Raw genomic sequence first — 22,982 nt, 5'->3', positions numbered from 1 at the left:
TTGATTGAACAGTTTCTAAAATTATGAAAATAGCAGATCGCTTAACTGGTGTTCAAGACCAGCAGAGATGGGCTTGTGCTTCTGTTCTTAACTGATAAATACATGATCACTTCCTAAAATAGTCACTGGGCAGCAAGTCTCAGCCTTTCCTGAGAAAGTTTCTGTCACTTTACTTTTTCTTCTAGGAAGATGTTGGTGGAGATTAACAATTTGCTATTTAAAGTGTTTCCCATGTATTATTGTTTAGGATTATACCAGGCAGTCAGGAGCATTGTCACACATGAAATGAATCCTGGATTCATATAGTAGGGTTGCTAATAATACCAAATAATAGAGAATTTATGAAATAATTTGTTCGCATTCATAACAAGTTTCCAGTTGAGATCAGAATCTTCCTTTAAGAACTACACAGAATCCTTCTTCCTTGTTTCCATTCTGTGGCATTAATACCTGTATTCTCTTGGAGCCAAATTACATCCTTATCAGTCCTTTCCAAGACTACTTTCAGGAATGTGTACATTGGATGTGTATAGATCTGTAACATACCTATCTATGCTGACACTTAAATAATCTGTTCATCTGGAGTGATTGTAAATTTTATATATTAACCAAGGACCAGGTCCTGAATTTTCAACTTGTTTTGCACCCCAGTGATATCAGACAGTATGAGATTATCTTATTGTCTAATTACACTGCCAGCAGATACCAGGATGGAATAAGATATCTTAAGTCAGCTCTTTATCTCCATAGAAAGAGTTTTGATAACTTTGTACTGTCTGTACATGAGGAATATAGGAACCATGTACCTGCACTCTGCAGCACTTTCCTGGGAAGCTGCAAGGTTGTAAATCTTACACAGTCCATGCACTCTCCCTTTCATGAAGCAAGACTATTAACTTACAGATGTTTATACTCCTTATACCTGGTTATAAAACAAAATTCTACAGTTCTGCAAAATTGAGTTGCTTATACAGGTTATCTTGATAATTTAAAAAGTCTAGATGAAAAATTTAGAAATAAAAGCCGTAAAAGAAACTCAAAGGAAATTTTATACTGTAGCTCTGAATACCATTTGCAGATGTTTGCTGAACAGAATCTCTTTAACTTGCATGCCTGTGATTTCATTTGATAAGACCAATTAAAAAGGATTATGCTGAAAGCCTTTTTGCATGTACAATATAAAATTAAATAACAGATTTCTGTAAAACATGCAGAAGAAATAAGACAGACATAGAAAGAATCTAAATCTGCTGGGTTTGTTACACACTATACAGATTACACATTATGTTGGCTTTGGAATATCAGAGGCTGTTTGAAGAAAACATTTTTCTTACTTCCCCTCTACTTTCCCATTCTATTTTAATGACAATGCCTGGCTTCTTGATGTGAGAGAGAAAACATCCTGTTAAATAAGTAACCTCTTCAGAGGATTTCAGAGTGTCATTGAATTTCTTTGTTCAACATGAAGAACAAACCATAACATTTAGGAGATCTTTTCATGCCCAGTGATCATTACAAATACTGTTTTGTATTGGCATTATGTCTCATGTTTAGGGATCTAAAAGTGCTCTGTACATACTAAATTATCCTTAAGTCCAGCTTCCCCTCTACTCCTCCAGTGACAGTGCTGTACACTCACATAAAGTTTTATCAGTATGTAAGGGTGACCAGATAAAAACTCCACATCTCAAAGGAACATTCTATGGACTGGCTTTGGTCAAGTCCCAGGCCAGGTCTGGAAGCCCACAGCAACTCTGCATCCCTTTTATAGCAAGTATTCAAGGATTTCTGCAGTTCCCCACTGTACAGCCCATTCGTTCCCCATGTTTGGAGAACTACAGATGGTGTGTAAATCCTCTCTAAACTTTTTGCAGTTGTTCTTTGGTCAACTCAAAATCCTGAGTTTAAAGCTCCCTTGAAAATGTTTACACATGGATTGCACTTGTGGCTTCTGAACATCTCTAGAAAAATAATATTTATTACTTTCTAAGGTGCACTGTGCCATAATTTTGGCTTGGACTCGACTGCTTCACAGAACACATAGTGTGTGGTGATTGTGGGACATTAAGTATTTATAAGCTTCGCCACAAAAGGATATTCTTCTGTAAAACACTGTATTCCTTTAACCATGAAATGTTTTTTCTTCTTAAATGAGGTATTTTTAAAACCCATTTTTCCTCTTCATATAAAAAAAAAATTAATCTAATTCTGACATTTAAACCAGAGAATGAAAACGCCATGGGAGGAGTAGGCATCCATTTTCTGTGCGGATTTGGCTGTTTAACTCCTATTTGTCCCCTGGAAAGAGAATTCTAAATCTGTGCTGCAAATTCCACTGGTGCTTGAACAGCCATTCATGGGTGTTGATGGTGACCTGAGTGCAGGAACAGTTTCCACACTCCCTGCACTGATGTGTGTAGGTGAGGGGGTCTCGAGTGTTCTGTCAGGCAGCTCAGGGGCACAAAAAGCTCCCTCTGTGCATCAGATGTCCTGCATGACACCTCCAAACTGACAGGCTTCAGAGCACTTTCCAGTTTAAGGGTCCAGGTGCCTAGTTCAGCCTTGCCCTGATCCATGTCATGGAGAAATTTTGGGACATACCACAGAAACTGAGATATGGCTACTACAGGCAGATGCCATACCTAAAAGATGGAGGCTTTGGGGTGTGCCACAGGTTAGGCACAGGCACTGAATAGTCCAGATTAATTGCAAAAGTCTGTAAAGCCATCAGTCCTCTGGAGGAAAAATCACTTTAAACCAGTAGTTATCATAATCTCAAAACAGGTGTCTGCTAAATGTGTCACCGAATCCAGCGATGACTTGTCCCCTGGTTTATTTTCAGAAAGCTGGATTGCAAGCAGTTACTTGAGCAGTCCCAGTAGAGTAACTGTTCCCCACTTCAAGTAGGGGGTTCACAATCTGGCTCAAATTAAAGCCATCTGGCAGCATTTTCTTATATACATTATGAGCCAGAAACCTTCACCCTCATCATGTTCAATCAGCAGGATGCCTAACAGAGAAGGGTACAATTCCACGTGAGTAATGGTGCTAGAAGCTGTCCCCTACACAACTGCGTGTCCGTGAGTTTTTCCGGTTGTAAATTTCTGACAGTCCCATCAGCCATGTGTAGCTCATTAATCTCCAGTGAAATGTATCTTTAGAAGCTGCCAAAGCAACTAGAAAAAAATATATTGCCTGGAGAGGTTTGGTCTTTAGCTAAAGGTCAGATAGAATTGTACAGGAAGCCTCTACAGAAAGGAATCTGCTGAAGTTGAAGTTGTAACAAATAATAGGAGTTGCTGAGAAGCCACAACATTTACTTATACAGAAAAAAAAAAATCCTTTAAATGGACTGGACAGGTTTGCACAATTGCTAAAATTAAAAATATGACCATTCAGTTGAAAATCCACAGTAAACATTTCTGTTATATTTAGTTAACCCAGAATTATTTGGGTCTAATAGCCCAGATTTTTGTCTGTTAAGGGATTTTATATGGATTTTGGACAAGCTTTCATTAACATTAGCTGGGTCACAGCAACTTGGAAGGCTCTTGCTGCAGTGCTATCTACTAGTGCCCTGGAAAATGGCACCATTTTTTCAAGGGCATTTGGTTGTTTGTAAGTGAACTGAATTTACCTGTGCATGGGTGACCTGACAGAAATCCTCTGCAGGAGCAAAGCTCAGAGAACTCGAAAGTTGAAGTGGGAGAAACCAGGCCTTTGTTATAGTTGAGTGGATTAGGAAAGTATATTTACATTTTGGTCTAATTAATTACTTAATTCCATACATTATAGTAGCCTTAAGGATCCACATGCTTTTAAGAATCTGGCATTTGTTCCCTAACCCTGCTTTTTATGTTCTCCTTTGAGCACCACAGAAGGTGAGACCATATAACCCAGTTCTGTGCAATCCTGCAAGGGTTTCTTTGAGGGCTTCCGTTTTTCCTCTTTCAGAGCACTCCAGCCTTGGCTCAGATATAAACTAATCAGGTGTGGACCCTCTAGTTTTGTTTCTTTTAACTGTGACTGGCTTAGCAAATGAGTGAGTATGGCTTAGGAAATCAATGGAGCTCATATACAAGCTGTGATGCAGCAAACAGATTCCAATATAGATGTGACTTTTAGAAATATCATCTGTACTCTATCTTCAGTTAGGTAAAGAGGGTTTGTTTGGACTGCCCATTCAAACAGAAGACATAGAAGAAAGTTTCTGTATTATCAGAGGCATTTGGTGTTGAAAGCTGAAAATGCGTGAATCATATCATTATTTTAGAATAAGGCTTAGAGAGTATCGAGCTGTTTGCTATCCTGAAGATAATTTTGCCTGAAAAGAAAACTGCCTGAGAAGAAAAGCAAGCTATAACAAAAATTTTTAAACACAAACATAATTTTTTGGAAATAAAATGCTGCCTATAACAGACCCATAGCTAATGCCAGGATCCCAGCCCTTAACCGGTACTCATTTGGTAAACGTCAGCAAAGGAGTCTGCAAATAACACACAGCCACTCTCTGCTGCCTGGAAGGAGCCAGAGGAAGCTGTGTCAAGGTAGCAAATTCCCCCCTCCACTGAGAGGCTCTCCCAGAGAGAGGAGACAGCCCAGGACACAGGACACAGCTCAGGTCCCCTGGCTCACAGCCAGAGCCAAGAGCCCATTGTGGTTGCCAATTCCCATCATGACGAGCACAACACAACCCCAGAGGTTTTAAGGTAATCTGGCCAGTAGAGCACTGCTCTACCAAAGGGTGGTCTCCGAATCAATCACAGCCTTTGGCAAGTCTGTGGCCTGACAATTGAAACCAGACATGTTTTCAGTTCATTCTTTGGGTTACTACTGTTCTATGGTGATTTACAAGAGAGTGTGAGCTATGGCAATCTCTCACGCAACTTTAGATATTCCCTAAACGAATGCACATTTGGAAATCTCCTTGCTCTAAAACAATGCCTCATAAGAAAAGAATATTTAAAGAGAAACCATTCTTAAAAATAGGCCAAGCTGCCTTTCTTCAGCGTTCAAAATAGAGGCACCACTTTGCAAAACACAGCGCAACTAACTCCAGCAGCAACGAAATCAGAAACTAAAATATACTCTTCCCGTGTCATACTCTCAAGTCCATGGTACTGGGGGGCACTCAATTTTCTCATTTCTGTCCTAGTTTGAAATGCTTTCAGAAGGCCTGTTCACAAGACAAACAGCACAGGGTTTCTCAGTAGCAGGCTGTATTGAATTACAAAATAAATAGGAGCAGAAGCAATATCAGCAGTAGCAGAACATTGCTATGTTAAATGTTTCTGTCTCATTTTAGACTAGTTCTGTCTCAGCACTATTTTCAGCATTTACAGTTGTGAAATACTCTGGAGAAAAAAAAAAGGCATTATAGAGGTGCTGATGAAGTTTTAGTTTGTAAGGATTGCTGCCTGGAGTGTTCAACATGAGAGACTTCATACTGAACCTAATTTTATTTCCAGTCTTTCAAGGAAGATTTCTACATGTATTTGCAAATCTAGATTACTGAAAGTGTTGTCAGAAGTGGTTCCAGAACTTGGCAGTCTCCACAGAACAGCCAAGTAGGAACTCAGTGGGACTGGGTCAGACAGCAAGTTCTATTTTAAATACAGGGCTGGTCTTGCTTCTCCTTTTACCTCTATTTGAGAGTTTTATCAGCCATTTTAGAAAGCAAGAGAGACCAGGAGTTGAATTGAGAGAGAAACTTCACTCTAAAGGAGAATTTACATGCAGAAAAAAAAGAAGATGAAGGATGTTCTGAAGTGCTCTAGCAAGGCTTTGCTGTGCTAAAATAAAGAAACAGTGCAGTAGGTGCTCCATATAGAGGTTAAAGTCCATTAATATTTACCACCCAAACAGCTCACACAAACCAATTAAGTCATAAATTAAATTATGTCATGCATGCTTCTGGTGAACAATACTTCCTAAATAGTAGCCATGGTATTAAAGCAAACAGAACTATATTGGGAGAGGAAAACAATGGACTACAGCACGACCTTGGGAACAGCAGATCAATTCTCAAATATTAGTTGCAAACCAAACCTTCCTGTAAATATGGGTGGCTTGTGGTGTCTTTAACCACAGCCATCTCCTTCCTTTTTGTGCCCCATTATTCAGGCTTGGTGGAGGTCTCTACGCTGACGGCCACACAGGTTTGGACACCCCCCTGACCCTTCCCAGCAGAATTGCTTTTTCATGGCACAACAGAAAAAATTTAGCCAAAATCCTTGCACTAGTCTTTGATCTTAGTAGGTCAGTACTAACCTGTCTGGGCTTGGCATCTCTTCACATCCACACAGGCAGCACTGACACTGGCAAGTAACCTGTACCAAAAGTGAACCCTGAAAACCAAAGTGAAAGCACCTGTTCTCTTCATGGTACCTTTAATCCAGTATTAACTACAGTCACAGTGAGCCTGCATTGTTGAGAAAAATTGGGTGGTGTTTTTTGTGGTTTGGTGGTTGTTTTTTTCCAAGTAAAGGTCCATCTGCACAGTTCCACAGTTGCTGCAGATTTGGCCTGGAGCAGCCACACACAAGGCCCTGGGCCAGCAGGTGCTGGCTGACAGCTGCCTGCAGGGCACTGGGGACCCTCCAGGTGTTCTGCTGATATTCTGCCTGTGTTCTGCTGCTATTTGAAAACCTGAGAGCTTTAGATTAATGCCCTAATGCTGTCACTGCCAACCCTTAAGCTTCTGCCTTGCCTCTGCAAAGTAAGAGGAGAGACTGAGCCTGTTCAGTGGCACAGGAAATAACCAGAGCATGTGCATGAAGCTGTCAAAATGAAAAAAGATGTGTACATTGCATTTTGATAACCTCTAAACATTATGTTTTATTAGGGCTTTGAAAGAAGATGTAGGAGAACTTTTGGAGAAGACTTTCAGCCTAGCGAGTTCTCATATACAGGATAAATTGCTAAAACCCCACAATTCTATTATGTTTTTGTATGTTGCTTTTGTAGCAAATAATAATGCAATTTTCTTTTTGTGTAGTTTCCACCTTTAAGTTATACCAGCGTGCAAAGCACGTGTATAGTGAGGCTGCCAGAGTGCTGGAATTCCAGAAGATTTGCAGCGAAGCACCTGCCAATGCACTCCAGCTGCTGGGAGAATTAATGAAGCAGAGCCATATCAGCTGCAGGGAGATGTATGAGTGCAGCTGTCCTGAACTGGACCGCCTGGTCGACATCTGCCTGTAAGTTGTGACCACAAGGAAGAGTAATCGCCTGTGGAGAATACGGTTCGAATTGAGGAGAAAACATCACATCCTTGGCTATTGCAATCTTAAAATGAAAGTATTCTTGTCTCTTCTTACAAAATTAATCTCCTGCAGGGACATTACATGGTCAATTGTTTCCCTACTGACATCTGTGTAATACTTTCAGATGAAAGCCACGGTTTATGGCTTTATTACAGATTTTGCTTTTGGACTGACTCATCGTCACAAGTGTTACGTTAGACTGTTGGCTACTCTTTTTTAAGTTGCAAAAGAAGTCATAAGTAGTTTTCTTAAAACATCATCTTACTTGTTCTATCTGAACTGCTACTTTTTCTCTATTTCTTAGAATTACAGCACCATAGAATGATTTGGGTCGGAAGGGTCCTTAAAGATCATCATGTTCCAGCTCCTCTGCCATGGGCAGGGACACCTTGCACCAGACCAGGCTGCTCAGAGCCCCATCCAAACTGGCCTTGGACACTTCCAGGGATGGGGCATCCAGTTTCTCTGGGCAACCTATTCCAGTGCCTCACAACTCTCATATGAAAGAATTTCTTTCCAATAGCTAATCTAAATCTACATTTCTCATGTTTCTTAACCATTTCAGTACTGCTGCCACTGGAGTTCCAGGGAAAAAATGAGCTGTTCTACAATCTTAGGTTGTCTTGGATTTATAATGAAATGTAGTGAAATGCCATTTGCATTTTTTCAATTAAAAAATAAGTTGTCCAGGGTATCAGATAGGTTGGACAGCATTTCACTGTTTAAGAAATAAGTGTGCTGTTACAGGAGTTGACACTCTGCTTCTCTCTGTGCTGTTTGAGCTTTCCACATATAATTAAGTCCCCATCTCTGCCTCAGCATTAATCTTTCAGCTGTGATCCCTTCCTAACTCAGTTTGGTGGTGAGGAAACAATTTCAATTCCAAAGTACATTCTCTTATTGCCATTTTGTCCCTTCTCTTCTCTCCATACACAGGCTGTTGTTTCCATGGCTCAGCTACAGGGGACGATCAGATCTGGTACAATCGTGTGTTAATCCACAAAGTAAAAACAAACACTTAGTACTCACATCCTACACAGCATTTCATCCCTCCAGCAGGGTCAGCATCAAACAATGGACACATTTCAGTCCTTCCTTATTTCTCTTTTTCTGGTATATTTCATCACAGGACAGACTACCTTTCATCTAAATCCAGTGCCTATAGAAGGAATTTAGTGGTTGGTGATCATGTTAACAGTGGCTGGGGGAAATAAACAGTTGCCCAGCTGGGCTATCCCTGCCTCTGCTCCAACCACCCCGTCCCAACTGCTCCCCACAGTCCCATAATGGCTCCCTGGTGATGCCACCCTCCTAACTTGTGCCCCTAATTGTTCCTTCTTCTCCTTGGAGAAGGGTGTGCTTAGTTTGAGAAACTGCCCTAAGCCGGAGCATTATGGCCCTGCCAGAAGGGAAATGTGGGGTGACACAAGTGTTTCCAGGCCTGGGTCAAGAAATGTTGTTTCACTGTCTTTTAGAAGCAGATATCCCATCCTCTACATCTTTTCAGTCCTGAAGAAAATAAACAGTTTCAATTTGAAGTTTAAAAAATTAAATAATTAATACCTTACCACCTTTAGAAATTAGTCTGGCTTAGAATGAAAATATCAATTTTACAAGCATGCAATTTACCGTATTATTTTTTTTCTGCACTCATGGATTTTTTAAATTGCAGTACCCATTTATCAGGTTTGTAAATCAATAGAGTATGAAACATGATTATTTAGGTGATTATTTTGAAGACAAGATGGAATGTGTGCAAGTCAAAATGTCTTTCTGAGACAGAAATGTACAAACCTAAAAACTGAACAGAAGACTTCTGGACATTGAGAGATTATTTTGCATGTGGGATACACGTGCTCTTTTGTGCTAAAACACAAAGCAGCCTGATAGCCACTGGACAGACTGATAGCAACTGAGCAGAACAAGTTTTGATTCTTCTCTTGGGACCCAGTCCAGGGTGTAACTCCCAGACTGTGTTCAGTTTATTGTATCACATAGTGACCACATCATACAATAAGCTGTGACAGTCACTCAGCAGGACAGTTCCACCAGAGTTACCCCAGCTGCTCAAAGGGAACTGCTGATCTGAGTGTGAGAGGGGAGAACCATCTCCAGGGCCAGCTGGAGACAGAGACTGAGCTCTACTGAATGATCAAAGATCTTGGGCAACGAAGTCTTGATCCTGTGCAAGGCATTGGTATTGCTTGTTCTGAGGCACCACTGGCAGGGCAGGAGCCTTACATTAACATCTGCATTGCTTTTGATACAGTAACTGCCCAGAGCTGGTGCCTCAGTCAGTGCCATCCAATGAATGCACCTGGCAGATCTGAGGAACCCATTCTGACAGGGCCTGTTCTCAGGAAAGCTGGGAGGAAACTGTCCTGCCCTGGGCAGGGGACAACAAGCAGGTACAGCCTGGCCAGATGTGCTCTGCAGTGTGGAGTTACCTGTGCCACGTTCCAGCAGACACAGAGTTACCTGTGCCATGTTCCAGTATACACAGAGTTACCTGTGCCACGTTCCATTATACACAGAGTTACCTGTGCCACGTTCCATTATACACAGAGTTACCTGTGCCATGTTCCACTATACACAGAGTTACCTGTGCCATGTTCCATTATACACAGTTACCTGTGCCATGTTCCATTATACACAGAGTTACCTGTGCCATGTTCCATTATACACAGTTACCTGTGCCATGTTCCATTATACACAGAGTTACCTGTGCCACGTTCCATTATACATAGAGTTACCTGTGCCATGTTCCATTATACACAGAGTTACCTGTGCCACGTTCCATTATACACAGAGTTACCTGTGCCACGTTCCATTATACACAGAGTTACCTGTGCCACGTTCCAGTATACACAGAGTTACCTGTGCCATGTTCCATTATACACAGAGTTACCTGTGCCATGTTCCAGTATACACAGAGTTACCTGTGCCATGTTCCAGTATACACAGTTACCTGTGCCATGTTCCAGCAGACACAGAGTTACCTGTGCCATGTTCCATTATACACAGAGTTACCTGTGCCATGTTCCATTATACACAGAGTTACCTGTGCCATGTTCCATTATACACATTGCCATGTTCCAGCAGACACAGAGTTACCTGTGCCATGTCCCAGTAAAGCAGTGAGCATGGCAGTGACAGCCTCTGGCAGCAGGAAGCTCAGCACAGGAATGGAAATTGTGTCCCCCATTTGTGCGGAGCTCTGGGCTTCCATGGTGACACAGCTCCAGCCATCTCAGGCAGGGGGACACTGGCTGGCAGGCAGGAGCACAGCCACAGCACCAAAAGGAAAGCAGCAGTTAGGATTTTTTCTAAATTAAATTAAAATTCATCAGAGCATTTCAGTTCCAGGGAACAAAATATAAACAGTAAAGGAAAAAAGTGATGTGTGTGCCCATGTAACATCAGATTTCTGATTTACCAGCAGAAGAGCCCACAGTATATGATGGCAGAGCTAAGTACCACAGTGGAGTGTCATTCAGATGGAATGATTTCAAATTTATATATTAAAATTATTTCATCTAGGTTTTTTTATTGTATTCTTTGCACAGAAAAAAGTAAATTGTTTGTTCATTATTCTTTGCAGTCTTGTCCCATCAAGAATATTTCCTAAGAAATGCATCTTTCTTCTCTAGAATTTTAGTATTAAATCTTTTTCTGATTCAGTAATTAGATTTCTAGAAGTGTATAGCTCTTCTGGATGAATGCAGCTTAAGCCACCATCTAATTTTTGGAAAAAAAGTCTTAACTTTTCTTAAGTTGTACATTAAAAAACCTAAAGAACATAAAATCACTAGTCACTCCAGGAAGACTTGGCTGATGTGATTATAGAAATGGTCAGGAACTACATAAATTACATTCTTTACTCACAATGATATACAGCCGCCCTGTAACTTTCAAAAGCTTTTCCAAAAATACATTCCACAGAATTGCCTGAGTCTACTGCTGCTCTCTCCTTACAAGGTTTAAACTGTGAAGAATAATCTGCATATCCAGATGTTTTCTCTTTTGCCTAGATCTTTATGTTTTAGTGTATAACCTCTGCCAAGAAAGAAAGGGATCCATACTTGCTGTGGTTTGTAGTGCTGAAAACTGTAACCACGAGTTGGTCAGTTGTTTTTTTCACTTTGCAAAGATTGAAGACTTGTGCTTTCTCTAACCCTCCTCATGCTCTTAGTAGCTGGTTTACCTGTTAGTCTTCTAAAGCAGGTAACACAGCAGATTACTAAACAGTTAAGGGACAGAAAATCTGATGTGAGCTCCTGAGTAAGTTAGGTACTCTTGAAAATCTCTCAGTCCTTAGTGTTGCACATAACTTACTTTCATTTTCTTACTCTCCATCTTTTGGTGCTATAAATCCTGATAATTTTTGTGTTCCCAGCCATGCCTCTTACATGACAGACAGATGAATCCTCTCTGACCACTTTTAAAAGATACAGATTGTACATTACATTGTACATTACATCCAGGTACATTATGATAGCAAACACAATCCTGCATTTTATCAAGACTCTTACCATTTCTACTGATGATTTTCTTAAAGCAGCAGAGCCTGCAGTCATGGATAATTTGAAATTTCAACAAAGCCAGAAACAGTTAAAGATGCTATCCAAATGCAAACTAAATTACAAAGCAGAATAAGCACAATCCTCTCCATTTATAGATTTCAATCTTACCGCGTCAACTCCATGCCTTCTGAAAAGCTACTTCATAATTTTAAGTATTTCAAATTAACAATATTGCTCTGGGGGTTTTTTACCTCTTAAAAGCACGGTTATTTTTAAAATGGACTACTACCATGTCTTGCCCACTGTTTCCATATACCAAACTATGGGATTTCCTACTTACTCCCTCCTTTTATTCTTTTATTCTTCTTTCCTTTGCTGCACTACTCATATTTTTACTCATTTACACCCCCATAAGCTAATTCTCTTCATGTCCAGTGAAGACTGGAACAAGATACACAAACATTTGCAGAAGCAAAGGCCAGACCCTGGGACTGGGGGCTGAGTGCCCCAGCCCTGGAGTGCAGCCCCAGCACCCTGCTCGCTGCAGCACAGCCCAGCATGAAACACATGAAACCCACAGCTCCCACTGCGTGGGGCAGCTCCCCATCCACAGGATTGTCTGCTCAGACTCCTCTCCAAAAGATCCCAGTGCACAAGAGGAGTGTCTGGCCAGGAATCCCACTTTACCAGAGGGGTCCAGCTTAGTAGTGAACTGATTAAAACTTTAATGAGGCAGTTTCAGACCTGTTTCAAAGAGAACTTCCTTGTGTTTGATCTAGAAACCTCCCAGGCACCTCATCTCCTGCAGACATAGAATTAGGTGCTCCCTCCTGGATCCACGTAGTACCAGGTACCTGGTTTTCAGATGGTGCAGCACTGCCCATCAGGTTCCTCAGCAGCCCCAGGTGGCTGCTGTCACCACATTTGACACTGTTAAGCCACAGTATTTTGAAACACAGTGACTTCAGCTCTGCAACAGGCATATTTTCTGTCTACTTTATGCTTTATTTCTACTAAGTATTCAAAAATGACTCAGTAAAAATGAGGCATGAGCATGACCACAGAGAATTATGAAATCAATAAAAGGTTCAGAACAATTCTGAAGGGATTTTGGTTGCCTACCAAAATAAAAGCCAGACACCATCTGAAATACGAAGTTCTGTCTGAGGTAACAGACAAAATGAGTACAGACAATTGATTTAACGGACACTGAAAAGTGGATTGGGCCTTATAAAGTCAATGGGAATATCCTTATTGATTGCAACTGATACTGGATTGGGTCCTGCTCATTTTAGGAGGTTGCTCCATGGACTAGAAACTACCAAAATTGCATCAGAGAATGAGTGGCTTACAGGAATAACAATAAGTAAAATAAAACATCAACAGGAAATGCAGAATGAACATAAAATCGAGTCAATATGAAGGGTGGCACCACACAGACACACTGAAGAAAGTGTTTCTGTTCAAGAAGAGATGTGTGTTTAGAATCAAACACATATGCAAGTACTTGCTTGAAATATGACCTAAACCTCTACTAACCCAGCACTACACCAGATTCATTTAACATAAAATGCACACATGAAGAATTACAACAGCCCACTCTAAATAAGCTGTCATTTTCCAATGCTATTCACATGATATTGTCTCTCCCTCTAACATATTCTAGGGCTGGTGAATCTCTCCATACATGGCAATTGGAAACAAATCAAAAGTATTTGTTTGTAAGTCAGATTAGATCTCCCAGAAGAATAAGATTTCAGAAGAGTTTTCTAAATCTGACTGGTTCTATTCTCATTAAGTTAGAAAAGCCCCAAAGTAACTCCTTACATGGTCTTTTCCTACTTTTTCCAAGTAAAGATCAGGAATGCAGGTAAGCAAACTATTGAAAACAGTGCTAAATTCTAATGAGATGGCATCTGAGTCTTGCAGTGTAACAGCATGGGATTTGCTCTAGGACATTTCTAGCAGGCCAGTGTCTTGAGGCTGGGAATGGTTTATATTTTGCATGTCATTTATTTGTCATTGTTCTTTCTGTTCACACTCCTCATTAAGAGCATTTTTTGGGGGGGGGGGACTACATTCATACTTTACCTCTACTGCTGTCAGTCTTAAGTTCTTGAGGTTCCTCTAAAGAGAGATACTCACCTATGTCCATTCAGCATAAACACAAGTTTATGTGACTTTATTTATACAGAGTGCAGTGACTCTATGACTTTTTGAGAGTTTCTGAACTCTCCTTTTCTTGACTGGCATGCTCAGTAGTCATGCAGAAGCCTGTGAATCTTCAGCATGGTTTAGATCTGTCCTGGAAGAATAGAGCTATTTGTCTTTGCCACATTAGAAAATGGCTTGCATGCCTACATCCTGTGCAATTAGTTTATGAACCCTCTTTTGTTATTTTTGTCATGTATTTTTGTTTTCACTTCTGATGTCTTATGAATGTTGCTAACACAATTCCTTTCTTCTCCTGCTTTCTTCATCTCAGCTGTGCTGTGATCCTAAAAACAGCTGATGCTGAAGCTTTAAAAAACAAGGGGACTTTTGGAGCTGACAGAAATTACTATATTGCAGTTTAAGGCATCAGTACTTTTCTTAGGTCCAAAAGGGTAACTGCAAATTTCTGTAGTGTTACATACAAGGAAGTGAACATCAGAAAAGTCTGATGACATGGGAATACTCAAAACACATCTGAGTTTTCTATAAAAATTTATATATGACAAAGTACCTCTTTTTGGTTTATTTTACATGATTTTTTCCGTTGTTTTTTTTCTTTTAGGCAATTTGGGGCCATTGGGTCACGTCTGACTGGAGCTGGATGGGGTGGCTGCACTGTGTCAATGGTGCCTACTGACAAGCTGAACACTTTCCTAAAAAATGTAAAAAAAGCTTATTACCAAACGGATGGCCAAAGGTTAGCAGGGGAGAATAACAGCCTGTTTGCTACCAAACCTGGAAGAGGAGCTTTGGTTTTTGTTGAGGCCTAAAGAACATAAAAATTTTAAAGAAACTGTGTACAGCATGTAGAACTGGCAGTACTTCCCATGCCACAGTACATGAATGCTTTTTTCTGGTTTGTATTGTAATGAGCAGTTGGTATTATCAAAATGTATTTCTGAAGAAGCAATTAAAAGTAAACTCTTTGATTATAAAAGTCTTTTTTCCCCCATATTAAATATATCTTTCAGTATAAACATTGATTTACTAAAACCTAATGACAGGGAAAACTGAAATTAAAATAAAGATGATGATTTGTTACTGATGATTTCCCATTACTGGATTAAAAGAGAGATGAGGTGTGCAATGAGCTGCCTCAGTGGAGGGAGGGTACCTTGCAGTGTTTGCAGGGCTGTTCAGTGCTTTTCCTCTTCAGGTCCTGGGCATTGGGTTTTTTGGAGTGTTTTGTAAATAAGGAAGATTAAATTGAAGCACTAAAAGAATTGGAAGGGCCTTGCTAAACATTTGAAGTTTTTTTTTCTCCACAAGTAGGATAATTACTGTTGTAATTAATGATAATATTGGAGGAGCACCTGCAGGCCAAGTAAAGCATTAGGAATACATTATGTTGAGTAGGACTTTTCTCCTAGGGATATTTCTTAGTGTCTTTGTGAAGGTATGAAAGTTTCAACAAAAATGAATGCTATTCATGAGTTGTATGATGTGACAACTTAAGTGAATGAGCAAATAATGAAGCCAATGGATTTTGAGTGATCCAAACACCAAACTCTCATGCTTGAGTCCCAGCTGTGCATCTATATCATAGAACATTTTCATTTTATGCAAAACTATTATAAAGGACTAAATATGATCTGCTGAGCATGTAAAAGAACAATTAAAATGTAGAAGGAATAATTAATGAGAGAATTTACTGAGTTGTACTAGGCAAAAGTAAGTCCTAGGTAGGGAAACTGTCATTGACATTACTGACAAATTCTGACCTTGCTACCACTGTCTGCTGCTGCCATCTCCTACAACTGCTCTGGCAGTACAGAACCACAGTTCATAACCTGCCTCCTCAGCAGGAGAAATAGTTGTGATTGCAGAAAGGGCACTGTACATTAGGATCCCCCAAAGATGTCCTAACCCTGCTCCCAAAGGGAAAGTCAGGCTCCTGTGGCCTCTCTCTTGCACAAACTTCCACTTCTCTGTTCTCTTCAAAGAAAACCAAAGAGGAGATTTGGTTGTGTCACAGCCCTTGCAGCCATAAAAGACACAGCAAGAGTTGGCCCTGGGCACGTTTTTGTGATGCTAAGCACAAGTTAATGTCCAGAAGTCTGCATCAAATTAGAGATCTCTCAAATTTTCTGTACATTACCCATGCTAATTCAGGCCAAACCCAAATTCTCAGAAGCTCCTCATTCTGTGAGAAGACACTGCCAAATCTGAGCACAGCAGATGAACGACAGCCAATGCAAACTACCAGATCTTTTCAGGAACCTCAGAGGGGAATGTCATAGCAGTAATATCAGTAGAGAAGATCTCTTATTTCTGAAAACCAGGAAGAATGGAAGAGAATGCTTGGCTCAAGTAAATCAAACACTCAAGAGGAAAAGGATGGGCTCTGGGCACAAGGTGGGGAGATGAAAGGACGATTTGGAGGCAGGACAGTCACAAGGATACATGTGAGAAGAGGAAAGTGAGGGAGAGGGGAAACAGTTCTGAACAATTGGCAGAATAATACAATGGGCTAATCTTAAACATTCCCTATTGCCATCTTGGAAATTTATTACCTTATAACCAATTTGTAATGTAGTAGATATACTGTGCATTCAAATAAACCTGTAGTTATAGGACCCCCAAAAGTAAAAAAATCAGATAAGTATCTTCAACTGCCTAACAAAATACAATCCTGAGCTTACTCCAGGGAGTTCCTATTTATAATCCTGTCATAAAAATGGAGCAGAATACAGTAAATACCAGTCCCTTAGTAAGATATTTGCATAAAACTTCAGTTCAGCTGGATTAATGGAAACAGTAATCAGCATATGAGCAGAATAAAAATATATTATGGGGGTTTTTTCTTCTTCTTTTTTAAACTGAGCAAGACACACAAAGTCATAGGATCTTCCCCACAACACACAGTCTGCAGCACATTTCAAAATTTTTCTGACAATGAATCTTATAAATTATATTCTCATAAACAAAGAAAGGGAAACCAGATATAAAAGGAAGACAGTATAAAAGAATAAAACCAAAAGTTCTAAACTTCTGATGAATCTCTTTCCAAGTAAAATTTAGACCTAATTTCCATGGAAAAACCTACAGAATTCAATTCATATAAAAAAGGCACTCAGGCATTTTTATTTACTGACTATATACAGGAAGTAAATGTTTCTTTTTAAATGAACAAAAAATGTTTTTGGGATTTTGTTTTGCTTGCTTTTTAAACCTTTAAAGACCTGTTTCTACATAATGGTAAAACTCCCCAGTGATCAGAGCATGACAATGAGAAGGGGCAAAGGTATTACAAGTATCTCTAACAATAAAGCAAGAAGATTTTGATGAAAATGTCTAAGTCTAGAGCAGCAGCTCATGAGCATATTGCCTAAGTAAGGTTTTCCAGGTCTGTATTTTTAGTGGCTTTTCCTGACTACCTTTTAAAAATCTCTTCTATAGCTAGAGTAATGCTGATTGGTAAATCAGATCATAGAATTGTTTAGGTTGGAGAAGACCTCTAAGACCATCAAGTCCAACCATTGAGCCAGCACTGAAAAGTGCACCACAAACCCTGTCCCCAAGTGCCACTTCAACACATCTTTTAAATCCCTCCAGGGATCACCACCACTGCCCTGGGCAGGCTGTTTCAGTGCTTCACAATCCTTGCCATGAAGAACTTTTTCCAAATATCTAATCTAAACCTCCTCTGGTGAAACTGCTGATCAATGATGGAATGGCTCAGTGAGCCCTTCCACCAGGTCTCTCGGTTCCCTTGGGTGGATCCATCCAGCCCCAGAAACTTGTGAGTGTGGAAGTCAAGTGGCAGTGAAGTCACTGACAATCTCCCCTTGGATTACAGGTGCTTCATTCTGATCCCTGTCCCTCTCCTCCAGCTCAGGGGGTTTGGTACTCTGAGAACAACTGCTCTTACTATTAATGCCTTCTCTGCCTCAGTCCTTAAGTGCCTCAGGCGTTTCCTCATCCTTTGTTACCCCCTGCACCCAATAAAGGTTAGCACAAGCTATGATTATCCGTGGAGTGTAATTTTATCTTAGGCCTGACTGTAATTCATTCAATCAGGAGTTTAATCTTAGCGTGCAGTAAATGGGCTCTAAACACTTCCAAAAAGGATCTGGAATGGAGACACTGTTAGACATCTGGGTGCAGCATCATTGCCTGGTGCCATATTAATACCCTGTATTAGGGTAATCCCACTGACATGTATGTCTTCATCATTGCACTTGCTGACTGTGTCTCTCACACAGGAACACGCTCATCCTCTGAAATAGCACGAGAGCAATTTTACCATTTACTCGACAGGAGGGGATCAGGACCATGCATTTGACGTTTGCTGTCTTGGACACAGCACACACACAGACATATGGCAACCTAATATATAATAATTACTTACATAACATTTTCGGGAATATTGGTTCCTAGTTAATATGATCTGAATGCCAACTTTTATTTTAGCAACTGCTGAGTATTCAGTCAGTATAATCCTTCTAAAATTCCTCTCCGAATCCATGTGTCTCTTTAATAACATCTTGAAATGTTGGAGCAACTGGTGCACTGCAGCTTCAGTCTAGTGAAACATTTGTATTTTCAGCTAACTACGAAGCTTATTTGTGTGCTAAATCCCAACTAGGTCTAGTTAAAGATACACAACATTCACAAGAGTATCCTGTTCTAAAAAAGGATACCTTGGAAATTATATCTGTTCTGGAGCACGACTAAAGTAGTGCTCCCAATATAAGGTTCATCAATAAAAAACAACCTCTATAAAAGAACTTATACTAAAAGTACCAGTAGCATGAAAACTGGACTGGTAAGACAATGTCATGAAACCTGTGTTGTGAATCATGCAGCACATTAAATTGAGATTGAAGGCTAGGAATTGATGAGAGACTAGTTCACAGTGCAGGAAGGACTACAGTGGGGAATGTAAAACTAACTTCCAATTGCTCGCTGTGATACTGCCCTGTTTGACAGATTTTCCCAGTGCACAGAGAACTGGCAGAGGAAGCACTGCCAAGCAATGCTGCCGACACATCTGTCCTCCCTCAGCTCTGCAGTTCTGCCAGTTCTTTCATCAAATGCTCTTCTGAGATTCAATATCTCATAAAATAGAGACAAGAGATTTAATTCTGGTACTGATCTTATCCCTCATACTGTGCTTTTGGACTTGTGTCACAAGTAATTGGGATTCTCTGAGATACGACAGACCACAGCCTCCCGTGACAGCCCTGAGTTCACAGAGACAGCTGTCACTGTGCCCAGGGTGGGCAGTGCCCAGCCTGCTCCTCTGCAGCCTCCCTGAGCCCCACACTGCAGTGCTGCCCTGCCTTGGACAGCTGGAGCTGCTACATTGGCAACCACTGCTTCCTGAGCACGTGGTTTTCCTCTGGTCACCTACGACTGTCTGAGCAGTGAAACCTGTGGGTGAAGGTTCTCTGGAGCTCCCGAAGCCTCTGCAGGTTTGGTCACTGATTTCAGCACAATGTGGATTTACCCAGCCCATACTCCCTGCAAACAGTTCAAGCAATACAATAAGAAATACTGAGGGTTTGCACATAGAGCTAACATGCCCAAATCTCACAAGTAATTTAAGGCACTCAGACCAAATTCATCACAGGTGTCAGACCTAGCAATGGAAAAACTGTAGACAATGGAAAAATGTTGAAGCTTCAGATGAGAAGACAGTAAGGAGCTTTCAGAATTAATTGATCATTAAAATGCTTGAGATTGATTTCCAATAGGAGAGCTTCCTGTAGAAGCAACAAACTGAGGAGGATTCATACAAAAGCACTGGGTATACTTATTGGATTTTAAGTCTAATGCATTTTGAGAACTGCTATCATTTTCTAAACCTTTTTTTGTTGGCCAAAATTACACATTAATATTAAAAGGGAAAAACAAAATCTTCCCACTAAAGCACAACTTTCTGCACTTGGCACACAAGAATCAAATACATCAATAAAGATTAGATGTACTTCAGACTGAAACACAACTAGTGCCCAAGCAGCTGTCTTCTTTCCAGCCAAGCTGTATGTGATTTGGGGTGGGAATAAAAAAATATTTTATCAGCCAATGATCAAGCCAGATGTGTGGGGTTATTTTTCTAAAATACAAATTAATTTTTCAAGGGATACTGAAGCAGGTTTGTATGAAGCTCTTACAGCAATTCCTCAGGAATATTATTAAATATCTTCTTTTTTGCCAAATTCCATATGGTGGAAGGTTTTATTCATATTGTTCTACATTTTCTGGTTTCTTATCTGTCCCTCATGTGACAAATACATGCATTTATTTCTGTTGGCTGAGCTGTTTTGACATTGAGCAGGATTCTTTAATTGTGTTCTACTGATCAATTATCAATAGATTGAAATTGTTCTGATTAAATGCTGAAGCACTTTCTGCTGACTTTGTCCCTGGGAACATTCTTTCCTATCTCCTTCCTTTTCAGGCTTCAATCTAGAAGAGAATTCAGACAAGACCCTGTACTTGAGGGGAAAAAATTTAAAAACCAGAGCAACCCTTTTAAACATCTATAGCAGCTCCAAGAATAAGAAGTTTTTTATGAAGGGCTGAACCTAATTTTATTTAGGAACATAAAGCTCTAACTTTCATAGCTGAATTTAAAAGTCTAACCGAAACCAGAAGCTAAAATCAGAACCAAAAACATCTAGCAAGGATTTACAGAACTTCTGTCAGATTAAGTTAAAGCTCCACAGCTGAATCATAAACTCAGTCAGAGCCAAATACTATCTGTGAATAAAAAAATTTGGGGACAAAGGGTTAAAGGTCAAGGAAAAAGTACCTATTGGGCTTTTTCCCAAGTTGGTTATGGTCAGACCTTGGCCCTACAAATATATCCAGTCAAATTCCTCTGCAATCTTTCCACAGCCAATCTGACTATGTCAGCAGCAAAACAGATGAGGAGCTTTGAATAGCCTTGATTTTAAAAATGATTTTGTTTTTTTTTCATTTATTTTCAGAAGGCCATTTGAGAGAGTGAGTGAGGGCCTGGGCAGCTTTTGTTTCTGAAGATCTATAACCCGATGATGGCCAGCGGGGAGAGAGGGGTCACTGGCTGCAAATGATTTTCAATACTTCCTCTAGAGGGAATAGGATGGTTTCTGGGAGCTGCTTCAGGAGCTGGACCTAAAGGCCTCTTGCTATTGTTACTGAAAACCTTCAAAATTTATTGTCCTGCCTAAAAGTCATAAAATGTTTAACTTTCTTGATTTTAAGATTGCAGTGGTATGCCTTCCTAAAGCTGATTTTTCATAAAACAAATTAAATGGTTAAATTAATAAATTTTTTTGGACAGAACAACACTGTCAAGATTTATGGGATTTCTTAGTACCATCCTCAGCTATCAGCCCCTTGCACACAACTCCTCTGGGTGCCCTTTCCTCCTGCCTTAGCTGTGCTTATCCAGCAAGAACAACCAGCTTGGCTGGTCGGGAGCGAGGGCACAGCCATGACAGGAAATGCACACCAGGCTCTAGAGCTGAGAGAGGGGCACACAGGGGCTTGCAGGGCTCTCCCCATCCCAAGGAAAATGGCAGCGACTTCACAAGCTCCTTCTGGTGAGCCTAAAGGTTTTGGTTAGCAGAGTTTGAATCTCAACTATCTGCTTTAGCTCCACTAACGAGATTTATTTTATTTCTATGTAGGTGGTCTTTCATTTCTTAAATGCAATTAGCATACAGTTGTTGCCTGATGGTTTTATTTATTTTTGAAAGTGCCGACTACTGGACTTGCTTTCATAGTTCTCGCGTTTCCAGAATTGACTTTTGTGCTCCACAAGCCTATTTTCAGGAAATATTTTGTAAGAGGGATGATATTTTGAACTCTACTTTTAAGGCTGCAAAGTCTTCTGCTTTTTTCATTCCTTTGTCTGTTCATTAGGGGCCATGTTTAATTCCTAGATGTGTTTTTTGGAGTCAAGTTCATTTCCTTTGAAACATACCATGAAAACAAAACACTAAAAATACTTTCAGACTTTAGGCAAAGTTATATGTTTATTTTATGAGATTCTATGCTATATAAGGTTTCAGGTGGGGCACTGAAATTCACATATTTGTCCCTTTCTAGGTCTTCTCTAAACATTTTCTGACATGTTCATTACATAAATGCATAAAAAACTATCTGACCTGCTTAGCTTCAGCTGTACAATGAATAGAAGGTTTTAGGTTTTTATTCAAACTATGAAAAATTTCAACAATCCCATTTTTTGAGGATGACATGGATGAGTGCTATGTAGTGTTTCCAACTCCTGAGTTGTATTACAGTCTTGATTTTTGTGATTCATGAATTTATAATTAATACTCTCAAAAAAGAAAATGGAACATTTTTGAAAATCAACATCATGCATATTGCAAACTACAATAAACATGTCAGCAAAACTGGATATACTAACAGTTTATGGTGGCCAATTTGCTACTTTATTCTTTTTTATAAATGGACAAATTATGACTGCCCATTGTGGTCACATTAAAGGGAGAATGGTGTGGAAATTTTTGTTCTCAATAAACCCATAAAAAAGTGGACAGAACTTATTTTTAGACAGAATTGTGCTCATAATGTGAATAGTCACCTAAAATCTGCTGAGAAAAACATAATCAGTTTCACAAGAAGTCTAAAATTTTCTTTTTATCCCATTAGTCAGCCTAATAACAAGTTTTACAATTTGTCCTTGTGAAGTTCATAAAAACAATGACAAATATAAAAATGCCACACTGAAAGTTGAGCAAAAAAAAGTTTTCCACTCTTCTATATGATGTTGCGAAATGTGTTGAAGTCAGTGCAGTTAAAGTACCATAACACAAACTGACCTCTGAATCCACTGAATAAGGGCTGGCCTGCTGTAACAGAAGCTGCTGAGGTTTTACAAGCAAGCTGAGGCATCCCTATGCTGAATATGCTGAAAAGCAGTGGCAAACTGGTTTTCCTTTAATGTGTTGAGTGCAAATTCTTCAATATACAGAAAACTGAAATGCTAAGAATCCCTTGAGAAAAGGGTTTCAGAGAA

The 22,982-nt window shown here is 39.9% G+C and overlaps 1 protein-coding gene across 1 annotated transcript in view; it reads left to right on the top strand.

Moving 5' to 3' along the window:
* Positions 1-15,044, top strand: part of GALK2 (galactokinase 2) — a 47,471-nt gene extending 32,427 nt beyond the window's left edge. The window contains exons 9-10 of the mRNA XM_059482029.1: positions 6,998-7,199; positions 14,565-15,044. Of these exons, the coding sequence (XP_059338012.1) occupies positions 6,998-7,199; positions 14,565-14,772 (410 nt within the window). The 3' untranslated portion in view covers positions 14,773-15,044. The remainder of the gene's footprint in view (positions 1-6,997; positions 7,200-14,564) is intronic.
* Positions 15,045-22,982: the final 7,938 nt, after the last annotated feature.

This window comes from Ammospiza nelsoni, chromosome 14 (assembly GCF_027579445.1).
Source record: "Ammospiza nelsoni isolate bAmmNel1 chromosome 14, bAmmNel1.pri, whole genome shotgun sequence".
Taxonomy (NCBI): Eukaryota; Metazoa; Chordata; class Aves; order Passeriformes; family Passerellidae; genus Ammospiza; species Ammospiza nelsoni.
This window is presented reverse-complemented; position numbering and strand designations above follow the sequence as displayed.